The sequence below is a fragment of the Argopecten irradians genome, chromosome 8, assembly GCF_041381155.1.
Source record: "Argopecten irradians isolate NY chromosome 8, Ai_NY, whole genome shotgun sequence".
Lineage (NCBI taxonomy): Eukaryota > Metazoa > Mollusca > Bivalvia > Pectinida > Pectinidae > Argopecten > Argopecten irradians.
This window is the reverse complement of record NC_091141.1, coordinates 845117-858263: the sequence shown is the minus strand read 5'-3', so window position 1 is coordinate 858263 and position 13147 is coordinate 845117. Positions and strand designations below refer to the sequence as shown.

Below are 13147 nucleotides of genomic sequence, written 5' to 3'. Positions count from 1 at the left end.
ATATTTCGCGGAAAATCAACGTAACATCAAGGAATGTCGCATCACGTTCCTCGGAAAATCTATGTTACACCAAAGAATATCGCATCACATTCCGCGGAAAATATACGTAACCTCAATGAATGTCGAATCATATCCCTCGGAAAATCTAAGCAACAAATTGACTGTCATATCACATTCTATGGCAACACCACATATACAGTTTCAATAGAGCTTCCTACCACATGAAGGCGACCAGGGGTAACTTGATTCCTACCAACATATACTGATTACAATGGCGTCAAAAGTCATGCTATTTGAATGTTTTGTGGTTACATTTTACTATTCCGAGTTCAGTGTTAATTTTAAACCATTTATGGAGGAACGTAGGTACCTTCTCTGTGCACAGGCATCAGTACAGGGCACAACCTCCTCTGTACACAGGCATCAGTACAGGACACAACCTCCTCTGTACACAGGCATCAGAACAGGGCACAACCTCCTCTGTACACAGGCATCAGTACAGGGCACAACCTCCTCTGTACACAGGCATCAGTACAGGGCACAACCTCCTCTGTACACAGGCATCAGTACAGGGCACAACCTCCTCTGTACACAGGCATCAGTACAGGGCACAACCTCCTCTGTACACAGGCATCAGTACAGGGCACAACCTCCTCTGTACACAGGCATCAGTACAGGGCACAACCTCCTCTGTACACAGGCATCAGTACAGGGCACAACCTCCTCTGTACACAGGCATCAGTACAGGGCACAACCTCCTCTGTACACAGGCATCAGTACAGGGCACACCCTCCTCTGTACACAGGCATCAGTACAGGGCACAACCTCCTCTGTACACAGGCATCAGAACAGGGCACAACCTCCTCTGTACACAGGCATCAGTACAGGGCACAACCTCCTCTGTACACAGGTATCAGTACAGGGCACAACCTCCTCTGTTCACAGGCATCAGTACAGGGCACTACCTCCTCTGTACACAGGCATCAGTACAGGGCACAACCTCCTCTGTACACAGGCATCAGTACAGGACACAACCTCCTCTGTACACAGGCATCAGAACAGGGCACAACCTCCTCTGTACACAGGCATCAGTACAGGGCACAACCTCCTCTGTACACAGGCATCAGTACAGGGCACAACCTCCTCTGTACACAGGCATCAGTACAGGGCACAACCTCCTCTGTACACAGGCATCAGAACAGGGCACAACCTCCTCTGTACACAGGCATCAGTACAGGGCGCGTTTCGTGACTGTTGGTTACGTGTTCTGCTTTGTCGGTATAAGTACTGTGATTTGTCTCCAACTTAATTCCCGTTATCACGCATGTTAGCGATTTACAGTGATGCTGTCTCCCATTCTCAACAGAGTTATCTGGTAATAACTTAGTGTTTGATATACGATTCCAATGACAAGTGCGAGAAACGCGTGTATATCACAGACAAAGTCGTACAAATTCATGACAGTCATAAATGCTGAACATGTTAAAAATAATTTTTTAAATGGAGAGTAATGTCTATGCGTTGATGTAGATACACGTGACTTTTTCAAGTTCTTCAGATATTATATCTAAGGTGTCTACCTTAGTTACATATTTTAGATCGAAAGCGACACATTAAAGCCTATAAAAATTCTGTTTCCACTTGCCATATATCAATAATGGTCGACAGTATATACATGTATATTTAAGATAAAACAAATTACAGAATTTCTTTGGAAAAAACGACTAACGCATATGAATTGTTTTTTTTATATGTATACATTCAGAATACCATGCTAAGTAGAAGTTAAAAACAGGTTTTATAAAGTATTTTATATAGCCTCAATCTATTACACTACACCAGTGTGGTCTCAGAATCGAGAGACATGTTTATCACCGGCAGTAGTCGCTGACACTGCAAAATGCAAACCTGCCTCATTCCGGATATTCAAACAGGAAATCTGTTTTGTAGATTATTTAGATACTTAGAAGTTCCTGAGCGGATCGATTCAGTTCAGGTAGGCTACTGTTGGTAACGTTTTACAGAATCTATCTATGCATTTGATGTCATTATCAATGTTGTAATTTGAAACGAGCGTTTGTATGTCTTCATTTCTTTAAAAATCAATCTGCTGATGTGTTCAATCGAAAGTAGGCTTAGTATGCACAATGCATCCAACGTGCAAATGTTATCCTTGGATTTCAGTAGGCTACAGTACTTCAGTATTTTAGACAGTTTTCTGTTGTTTCCAATTCCATCTTGAATAGGGCCACCTTACGGTGTTTTAAAATGGGAAGTGCAATTGATTCCTACCAAACCACAGTATATTGGAGGGTTTTGGCAAAAATGTAAGAGTTATGCCCCTTCCTATACGACGTTTGTCTGTTCGAAATTAAGCTTAGAGTGAGGGTACGTAATTTCGCACAGTACGTAATTTCGCACACCTGACGATTTTTCGCAATCTTCCTTTAAATGTCAGAAAGATTTGCTCTGTTGTTTATGTTGTGACTAAAGGAGGCCTCTCACTGTGATTTTGTCATATTTAGTTAATTTTTTCAGGATAAGTTTGTTTTGAAAAAACGAAATCGGAACAATACGGCCCATCTCAGTAAAGAAATTTATAGAAAATAAACCACTTGACATAAAATAATTCTGGGTGATAAATAACTGATTCACGTACAAATATGTAGAGAAACTATCCTTTTTGAGAATATATCTAAACCCGTATGAAAATCCATCAAATATAAGCGGAAAACAGATATTTTCTGCGGACACCTATGACTTTCTTGACCTCGTTTACATTGTTTACTATAGGGAGCGGTCATTTTTCATATCGAAAATGGCGGCGAAATGTCACTTTTTCATTTAGAAATATAATTGTGTTTTGATGTCATTTCAAGATTGGAACTGTACTTAATCTTTGTTTATGATGTTGTTGGTCCATGAAATGTTTGAAAATGATTATTTTCTCCAAAAACAAGAAAGTTTGAGGGGTGTGCGAAATTACGTCCCCCAAACCCGTTCAACTACAGGTTAACATCAAGTTAATAACAGCTCCCGTGCGCAGTGATACGTCTGCGCATATCCGGTTACATACTCGTGTGTTGTGAAGCACTTGTACATCTGCCGATGTAAGTTCAGCCTTTTTGGTTCGGAATGAAAGTATTTGAAATTCATTAAAATCAATGCCAAAAGTGTGCGAAATTACGTACCCCCACTCTATATTTATTACAAGTTACAGTATTACTTGACATTTAACTAAACATTGCAGAATTTAAAATATTGATTCAATGATCGTTAAAAAAAAGTATATAAAGTTAATGCATCATTTTAAACACATAAATCTATGTTATTAACAACTTTGATAAATTCAAAATTTACCGTAAATCAATTAAATACTTTACATCGTTACATAGTCACATAAAAAGTTTTCACTGGGAATGAATAAAGGGAGGTATTGGCCTATTGCCTATTTGTTCATTTTCTAGGTATATTTTCTAGCATAATGCTATACACAATTAAAATGAAAGCCAAAATATAGAAATGTATGTAATTGAAACGGATTTCTTGTTAAGCTAGACCGATATTGTCTATTATTACCATTTTCTTATTATGAGAAAAAAAATCTATTTATAAAATAGGGATAGCAGAGACTTTTACATGAGTATTAGTTTAACTTCCTATTAACAGCCGGGGTCCTGTAAGGATGTGTGGTTTGTTGGTGGAGGAAAGCTGGAATACTCGGAGAAAACCACCGACCAGCAGTCAGTACCTGGCAGCTACCCCAAAAGGGATTCGAACTCGCGACCCAGGGTTATTAGAGCTAGGTTTGTGGTAATATGTCGGGGCATCTTAACCACTTGATCACCACGGCCTGGACCTTTACATGATAATCATATTAATCTTATACCAGACATTTCAAAATCATTGATATCATGCCATTATTTAAATTAAATATCAGAATCAGTATTTATTGCAGGGTCATTTCAGGAGATGATAGAGGAAAGTCGGAGTACACGGATATGTACTTATCATCTTTCCCACATGGGATTCAAACTCGTAACCCAAAGACATCTTAACCACTAGGCAACCATAGCCCCAAACAACTCCATCTTTTTTATCTTCTGAATAATTTAAACCAATGCGTCCTAATATGTGACCAATACTGATGAAAGAACGGAAAACAAAATTGAAACTTGTAAGTAAAGTGATTATGAAGTCATATATACATAAGTCACAAGTACAATTTGCATTTTGAAATGTGGTTTTGCGCCAATGTAAACACAATAAAGGTTTAGAACAATAAAACATAATTAGGAGTAATCTCCCATTCTAATAATCGATTAATAACTTTCATAATCGATAGTCTTCGGGAAAATCATAATCCAACACTGGAATAACCTTAACATCTTGTTAAATGAGAGTCCTAGATATCTGAAGTGATATTGACCCTGTAACATGTTGGTCAAATAAATGACATCAAGATCACAAAGACTAAATGGTTGAAAACTCTTAAATTTTACAAACTCTTATCAATAAGTAGAAGGCAAATGGACCGAATATGATTATTTTGCTGATGGTGCTAAATCGTTGGTAAAGTGTTTTTAAAAAACACTGTGTTACCTCCAAGTCATTACAAAAGTGTTAACAGAATATATAGGTGAGGTGTCATTTACCGCGTGTTTTGGCGAACACCCATGTACAGTCTCATTCTAATAAATATATTCGGTGTTGAACCCCGGAGGCACAAATCCCAGCGTCTTATCTCGTGAGTGGGGCCGTCCCCCGACATGTCTTGTTTACAAATCTCGTCAGGCTTGTATAGGTATAACATATTCCAGTCGTGTAAATACGATACGCGTATGTTACTACGCTATAATCTTACCTGCCTTACATATATAGATTACCCCCGTACGTAAAGGTGTAACATTCAATATTCTATTCAACTAAACAGGTCTGGCGAGTCTAAAACAAAATACAGTTGTGAATGTCAATATGCATTATATGGATCCTAATGCTCTCTAGCCGAGTCGGGTGTATAAATAGGGTGTGTTTGGACTGTAATCCTGTCCCATTGCCTGTGTCGCGCTGGTCGGGGCTATACCCTATAACAAAGCTATGTGAATACCCAATAAATGTTGTGGCTCGATTGACTGTGTGTACCTGAGCGAGACGGCATCAGGTGTAGAGCCAGTGTTGTGTGTGTTTGTGTATGTGCTCAGTTCTTAGTTCGGACTTGTACTGTTTCTGATGGTGATATTGCGATGAAATTATTTATGAAAATAATTACAGGTGAGTCTTTAACATGTAAGTACAATACTCGTAATATTTCGTACCTGAATATGCTTTGTAATACCTGTAGAACATTTGTGTACCTGGGCCTAACTATATATGGGTGTGGTGTACCCGGGACACCTAGGCTAGCGACACGTACTTAAGAGCCGTAAACCACAAGGTTGTATAATTCCGATATAATTCATTATATATACAAGTCATTCAACTCGGGACACATTTCCAATTATACGTACTCGTATTACATATATACCTGTATCCAGTACTACATTCAATGATTACAAAGCTACTATACAGATTAGTGATGTCTAAATAACATGAAGATAGCTTATATTTTATGAATGTCTCGGTCACTGAACAAGCTATAGGGTAAAGCGAGGTTTACCTATAATACCTTTTAACGTTATGGATATTCATGTACAGGTGACGAGGCATATACCTGTAGCAGCATTACAATCCATAACGGTTATACTCCTGATGTCCTTGGTTAGATATAAAGTACAGTTTAAACGACAGCTAAATAGAATATAAAGAGTATTGTTTATGGATAAAGACTGCACTCAGTTGTGACGTAATTTTCAATAGTACTTATAACCACCAAGGATTTATAAGTGAGAAGGATTCGTGACTGTCTCTTTACATTACTAAACACCACGCGAGACGCCTATGAACCGGTAATAAAAACCGTTTTTCTCAACAAATACTTATCTTATCGAATCAAATGAAACACCAATGTAAAGTTTATTAAATTCCACAACGTTTATCGCTTGCTTTAAGAACGGAAGATTTAGAGGATAAGTCTTAAATTTTTGTTAAAAAATACGACAGCTCATGAAATGACGGCCGGCTTCAGAAAGAAAGACGGTAAGCATCTCGCACCCGCAAGCTACTTCAAAGGCTGCGCCGGCGGATATCAAAGGAAAATCAGTTCGCCCAACGTCAAGGTCAGTGCACAAACACAAAAGCGCCTCCCTTGGACTTCCCCAAAACCCAGTTGTGACGTAATTTTCAATAGTACTTATAACCACTAAAATATATATAAAGCTCTTCACGAGTATGGTGACACGTTTGTACACTGTATAGTGGGTTTTATTTGTAATGTAAATTACATGTATGTTTTTTCAGCATGATTATCTGCATGTACCTCTACATAATGGGTACATATATAGTGTGACCACAGGCATTCGACTCTCTAGATATTTTTCTCTCTGTGTAATATTACATATAGAGAGAGAAAGAGCCAAACGCCTGTGGTATGACTGTCGGTTTGATTCCGGTATAGATGGTGTATGAAAGCCGGACTACCACAGGAAAGCCACCGACCAGCCGTCAGTACCTAAAAACTGCCCCACATAGGATTCGAACTTGCGACCTAGAGATTGAGAACATTTGATAAATGTCGGGATATGTTAACCACTGATAACCACTCGGTTATATTACTATATGGTCCCATGTAGTGTCGGGGTACGTTAGGCCAAAATAAAATGTCTGTTTAGGGTTACCACCAACCCTAATTTTTTACCCCCGACCCTATTTTTTCCACTTTTCTACAAAAAAAATAAAAAGTCGGGATTTCGATCTCAAACTCGGTTCCGGCCATCATTTTGGATGGAAAAACACTTTAAAAAATCCGACCGACCCTATTTTTTTTTTTTTTTTTTTTTGCCAATGTAACCCTAAACAGGCAATTTTTTGGTCTTATATTTTTGTACCTCTGTATAATGACCACGTGTAGCATTAAAAAACTGTCAAATCCATACGTTATAGGTAAAAATGTACCTTTCCATAACTTTACCTATTATACTTATTAGTGAGATTGGACGATCTTTTTAAATATGGGGATTACGTTTGCCCTTTTCCATACATCGGGATAACATTGATTACTTAATGATTTACTAAAAAGATTACAAAGAGGTCCTAGTAATTGTCGTTTGCCTTCTTTTAATAATTTGTCACTAATCATATCTTGTGCGGTTGCTTTAGAAGCATCTTTCATATCAATGGCGTCAGACACGTCTTGGGATGTGTTATTGATATCGGAAGAATTTGATGTGAATCGTCAAGTTCAGTTTGTTAGACGAAATAGTCATTAAGTATATTGGCCTTTTCTTTGTCAGTGGTGTATTCGATATTATTGTAATTCAAAGTTGGTATGTCAGTTGTTTTGCGTGAGAATGTCGGGGATCTCTGTATATAGTGCCAAGACACACCAGAACTTTTAGATATACTGGGACTCAAAAATACCTCAGTATAAAGTGGGTTTTAAGTGTGGAGCCAGGCTAAACATCCCTTTATGGCTCCGACATACGTTAATATATGTATTTATTACCGGGACCTGTATATAATCCTGTAGTGTTGACGCCTGAGTAAGGTATATGGCTGTGTTTAGTATTGACGAATCTATAACTAGGGAACAGATGTTGTACAATAGCACTGAAGTCAAACACAGTACTTTGTATCGTAATTATACAGATACCTGTGTAATACTGGACCCCAGTACTGCTATACCACTATAGTGGTGTCTATACATGTACATGTAATTAGTATCAAAACTTGTTAGTGGGTAAAAACTCTGAATCACTCAAATATTGATACCACCAGCATTGTTGGTGTTAACTCCATTCATGAATGACATATTTTCCCAAGCATATTTTGAAAACACTGTTGTAGAACCATGTATTGTAGAATACTATGTTTAGACCGGACATGACTATAATTACAGCCTAACTCCGTCACATCCGTTCTTCCTTTTGAATCAATCAGATCACCGTACTAGTGTTGGCGCCATTTCCACGTGAACCTAACGCACGTGAAGTTTTATTGGTCAAGTTTATTTCAGGTAATAAAACAGAGACGAAATATAGGATAATATAATAGAGATATCTATTTCTCGGTTAAGGCTTATTTTATTGTTAGCTACTTATGGGCATGCTTCGGGAAAAGCGAGTCACGCTAAAAGTGACAGTTATATACATGTAGTTAGTGTGCATATTTACTGGTTGGATAAAAAGTACCTTTAAGTTAAACTGTGGTCACAGACTTCCTGGTTCAATAAGCACAGTTCTCCAGTGACTACCAAGCTTGTTTCGAGCACGTACGTACAAAAATTTTAATTGAGCGTACAACCGGAACTTAATTTCTAGTCGGTGTACGGAGGGGTTAAAAAAAACCTATCAGTCACCGCATGCACGGAGCTCATCAATGCCTCTCCACAAGTCTCTTGACTTTCAATGAGACCGAAAACCTGCGAACTACCTGCGAATTAACATTGAGAGCTGTGTGCAATGCTTTTGACAGGGAGCTTTCATTGCAACACTTTTGACAGGGAGCTGTCATTGCAATATCATCAACATCAAACCAAAGCAAACCTTGCAATGATAAAGGAAAAGCTTTAACCTTGGATCCGTTCCGGAAGCCGTTTGTCGTTTTACAAAGAATGACTGAGCTTTCCATGTAAAACTTTATGATTAATGTACTGAACAATAATATTAAAGAGTTATGACAACTTTTTGCCGCTGCTAGACCAATACTCCACATTATTTGTTTTAAACTTTTTGTGTAGATTCGAGGTGAAGTAACTAAATGCGCCACAGGCCGACTAGTGGTAGATAGGTAACCACTTATGCGATAGTGTATTTAATAATAAACCATTTTAAATAAAGGGAATAGCAAGTACTCTACTTCTGAAGCACAAATTATACCTCTCTGAAATAAACACGTTTGTCATTTTAACCGATTATGTCAATGTTTACGAAACAGGAACAGGTGCTTGAAACCAGAATGGCATATAAACGGGTACATCCCAACACCTTAAATACCGCCAGTGCAGCCGACATCCTTAGTTAATCTCGCGGAAGGGTATCTTGTCTTTTCCTGGTCTGTTGTCAGACCTTTGGTAGACTTGACTGTACCGCCAATCGTGGGGACGGTTATCACAAAGGTCCGGCGGATCTCCGGCCAAATTATAGATCTCCGGTCAAAACTCCAGTTATCATAGTGGTCCATTATAGATCTCCGGCCAAATACCTAAACTATAGGCGACGGGTCTAGTAACAGCGCTATGTCCTAAATAAGTACAAGGGCGAACAACAATTATTTAATATAAACTATTGGCTGGTCTCGATAAAACTACAATGTAAGTTACAGATGTTTACGGAGGCATTAGACTGTCAACGGGGACATATTTGATTTCAGGGTCATTCTCCAAAGCAATTACAAAACAAGCAGGGCATCTTTCTGCATATAATCAAGGGAGGGAATTGAGTTCAATTAACACAAACAAAATACACATGGCCATATTGAACTCTAAACATTATGTCTGAATGTCACTAGTAAGGAAATTACTTTCTGAATCACTAGGATCATTAACACACAGGGATATTCTGCTTACACTATGTAAACAAATTATATTGTCGTCAGTATGTACGATTACGTGTCGTTGGAAATATCTTACAAATTCCGTTCACTTTCACGAACACACGATACAAAATCAGATGGCCTTTTATAATTGTATATTAGATATTGTACTGAGTGTCTTCTCTCCTTACAGATTGCTGAGACCGGGTGGATGCCGTGGATTACTCTGCTTGCAAAAGATGAGATTCCACTTTCGGAAAATCGTGACGTATGCGATCACGGGGTTTGGCCTCCTTCTAATAGTGTTTAATGTTTACCACCATGACATTTGGGGGCCAGTTTACCATCCTCAGGACCCGCCATGGAGAGCTGAGCGAGCAAAGCGGCCACTTCCCCGTGACGACGGCAAGAAGATTCATGATCATGTATCACTAGCAAATCGGGGAAAGGTTCTGTCCGTGAAAAATCAGGACCCGTTGTTCAGGGTTAATAAATCGCTCAGCCATGAAGAGCTGGGGAGAGACTTTGCTTTAACTATAGATGCACCAAGAGGGATTTGGTTAGAGTGGGACCATTATAGTGACGATAGGATAGTCGCTCAAATGCGCCATAGACCAAAGTCTTTAATAGAAGCTGCAAATGAAGAAGACGTGCCTTTAAAAACCATATTGCTTTACCATGGTGTTGGACATTGGAATATCCGGAAGGGCCAAGAACAGTTTAAACACCAGAAATGTCCTGTGAATCGTTGTACCGTGACAGACGATCGATCGTTAGGGCGTGACGCCGACGCCGTCATGCTTCACCACTCTGGTGCTCGTCCGTGGACAAAACGTCCTCCTCACCAAGTGTGGATCCTATATATGTTAGAATCGCCATACCACACGCCGGGCCTGCAAGGGGTCAAGGACGTGTTCAACTGGACCGCCACATACCGGCACGATTCTACCATTGTTGCGCCTTATGAAAAGTTTGTGCCATTCAACCCATCAGTACAGACTATCCCTCAGAATAAGAGTTATGCAATTGGCAAAACCAAAAAAGTGGCATGGTTTGTGTCAAACTGTGGTGGGAGAAATGGGAGGCGAGAGTACGCCACAGAACTCTCCAAGTATATATCTGTGGATATCTACGGGGCGTGTGGGCCCCTCAAATGTCCGCGTCACAACTCCAAAAAGTGCTTTGATATGCTAGATAAAGACTACAAATTTTACTTAGCTTTTGAAAATTCGAACTGTCGTGATTACATCACTGAAAAATTCTTCGTCAATGGCCTTCAGTAAGTATTTAATGTTGTGGTGTAATATTGTTTCAATGTTTGGCAAGACTTGTTCAGGATTTTGACATTTCGCTTTTGTTCAATTGTCAGTACCACCTTATATTAAATTTGCTGCTATAATGATTAAGTAAAACTTCATTTGACATTCATAACCCATATGTAACAACTAAAACTCTATGTACATATTAATCATAGGCTATAATAAAAATGTAAAATACTACGGGGATCAGTCGTGAAGATACGGATGTGAATACACATGTATATAGGGTATAGCACATGATTTATCTCAATTCAATTCTTTTATTACCAATGTCAACCGGCTAAATAGAACATCTGCATGTAATTGTAACAATAGATTATCATTGTGCATTAGAGTTGTATGTACAAAGGGCAGCGAAACTTATGTATGGGGGCTATTTTTATTATTTTATAGGGAAGTGTTAAAATCAGAACAATGGGATGGACCCCCCCCCTCCCCCCCCCCCTAATATACATCCTGGCCTTACTATACACGCTGTACTTCCCGATGTGTTGCTACTTGAACATGAATTTCCGCATTATTTGTCATACAAACACGTCCTGTCCATTTATATTCTTATGAGTAAAATACTATCACCTGTCCAAACTGTCCCGGGAATGCATACACACACACAACTGCTCCTAACTCCAGACAATAAACTATGTAAGAATGAAGACAGGCAAAAAGGCGTTGACCAGTAGTCTGGACGCCAGCCCAACATCAAGTAAAGGGAGGTAATTAGTCACACGCCAAGGGAGGTAATTAGGCTCACACACCAGGAGGTCAGTGCTCTCGTAGTTTATGGAAGGGATAGCCTAAGGACACTAAGATAGCTATGCTCTTACTAGGTGGTAAAACCGCTGTACCACTGGTGAGATTCAGTTTGAAGGATAACTGTTCATCTTTACATGGGAGCCAACATTTATAAATATAAGGTAACTATACAGTTGGTAGTAGACTAAAGGTTACACATTGTGCACACGGTGTGAACTACGAGTGGACACGGAGTGCACGAGGTTTAGACTACAGGTAGACACGGAGTGCACGAGGTTTAGACTACAGGTAGACACGGAGTGCACAAGATTTAGACTACAGGTAGACACGGAGTGCACTACGTGTGAACACGGTGTCCACTACAGGTGGACATCGTGTCCAGGTAAAATGTCCACTACATCCAGACCACAGACAGACTAGATGATGTGCCACAGAAATATGAGAAAATATGTATTGATTCTGCAGTCTATATGGACTTTGACAGATAGAAATAGTTATTGCGATCAGAAACATATTTATTGCAACATAAAAATTGCCGTTAATTACTGGAAATCATTCGTACTGTAATGTTTATTTGAATAGATACATATAAAGTAAAATGTTTCAATATATATTATCAAACAATTTAATTTATAAATAAGGCCGTTAATTATAGAATTTATAAAAGCAAATTAACTGCGTTGCAAATTAACTGCGTACGGTAAACCACATACTGGTTATGTCTCATCAATGGATAGTTCCTAGTAAAAACTATTTTGCTTAGCTTGTGATAAATAGTTTAAAGATGAAATTCTTTTTCGTACGCATAAAGTGATGAACCTTGCGTGGAGTAAGATTTTTAGTATAAGTAAATCGTCGCCAAAGAGATATTTTGATCGGCAAATTATTTTGATTAAAAAGAATATATTGATGGGCATAATAAAAGCAAGGACATATAAACATAAACAAATTAAATTCTTCATAAAATGTTTAACTATGTATGTATGGAATATAGTTTTCTAAACGGCAAGGTGCGCAAAATAGCTTGTATAATACGTATACATTTGCTACATGGAACCTGGCGCGTTGCAAAGCATTGGGAAAATGAGAAATCGTCCATAGACGTTAAAAATCGGCATTAGAAATTACACTTTATTACACTCTGCAACCGATTGAGGAACCTGTAAGCACTGGCTTAAGAAAGCAAAAATTTATTATCGGGCATGTGGCTGCTCGTGAGCATCAACACTGTTCAAAGGACCGATCGTTAAAATGTAGGTCACATGCTGTCTGATAACAAATCAAACAGACAGAATCAAAATAAATCCAACTTCTACCCATTTAAACTGTAGATTCGTAGTTGTTGATTAGATTCTGAATTTGTCATAATTATTTTAATTCTAGAAACCTTGATAAATTGACAATATCATATTCTGACCTTCTTTTACAAACCGCGTGAGTTATATGAT

The 13147-nt window shown here is 38.6% G+C and overlaps 1 protein-coding gene across 5 annotated transcripts in view; it reads left to right on the top strand.

Moving 5' to 3' along the window:
• The window catches only part of LOC138329047 (glycoprotein 3-alpha-L-fucosyltransferase A-like), an 89440-nt gene that overhangs the window by 65491 nt on the left and 10802 nt on the right, over positions 1-13147 (top strand). For 3 of the 5 annotated variants that reach the window (XM_069275757.1, XM_069275756.1, XM_069275760.1), the window contains exon 2: positions 9821-10906. In XM_069275757.1, coding sequence (XP_069131858.1) covers positions 9821-10906 — 1086 coding nt within the window. Of the gene's footprint in view, positions 1-4885; positions 5287-9820; positions 10907-13147 lie in introns of those variants that run through there. The other 2 variants (XM_069275759.1, XM_069275758.1) reach the window with 2 other exon arrangements.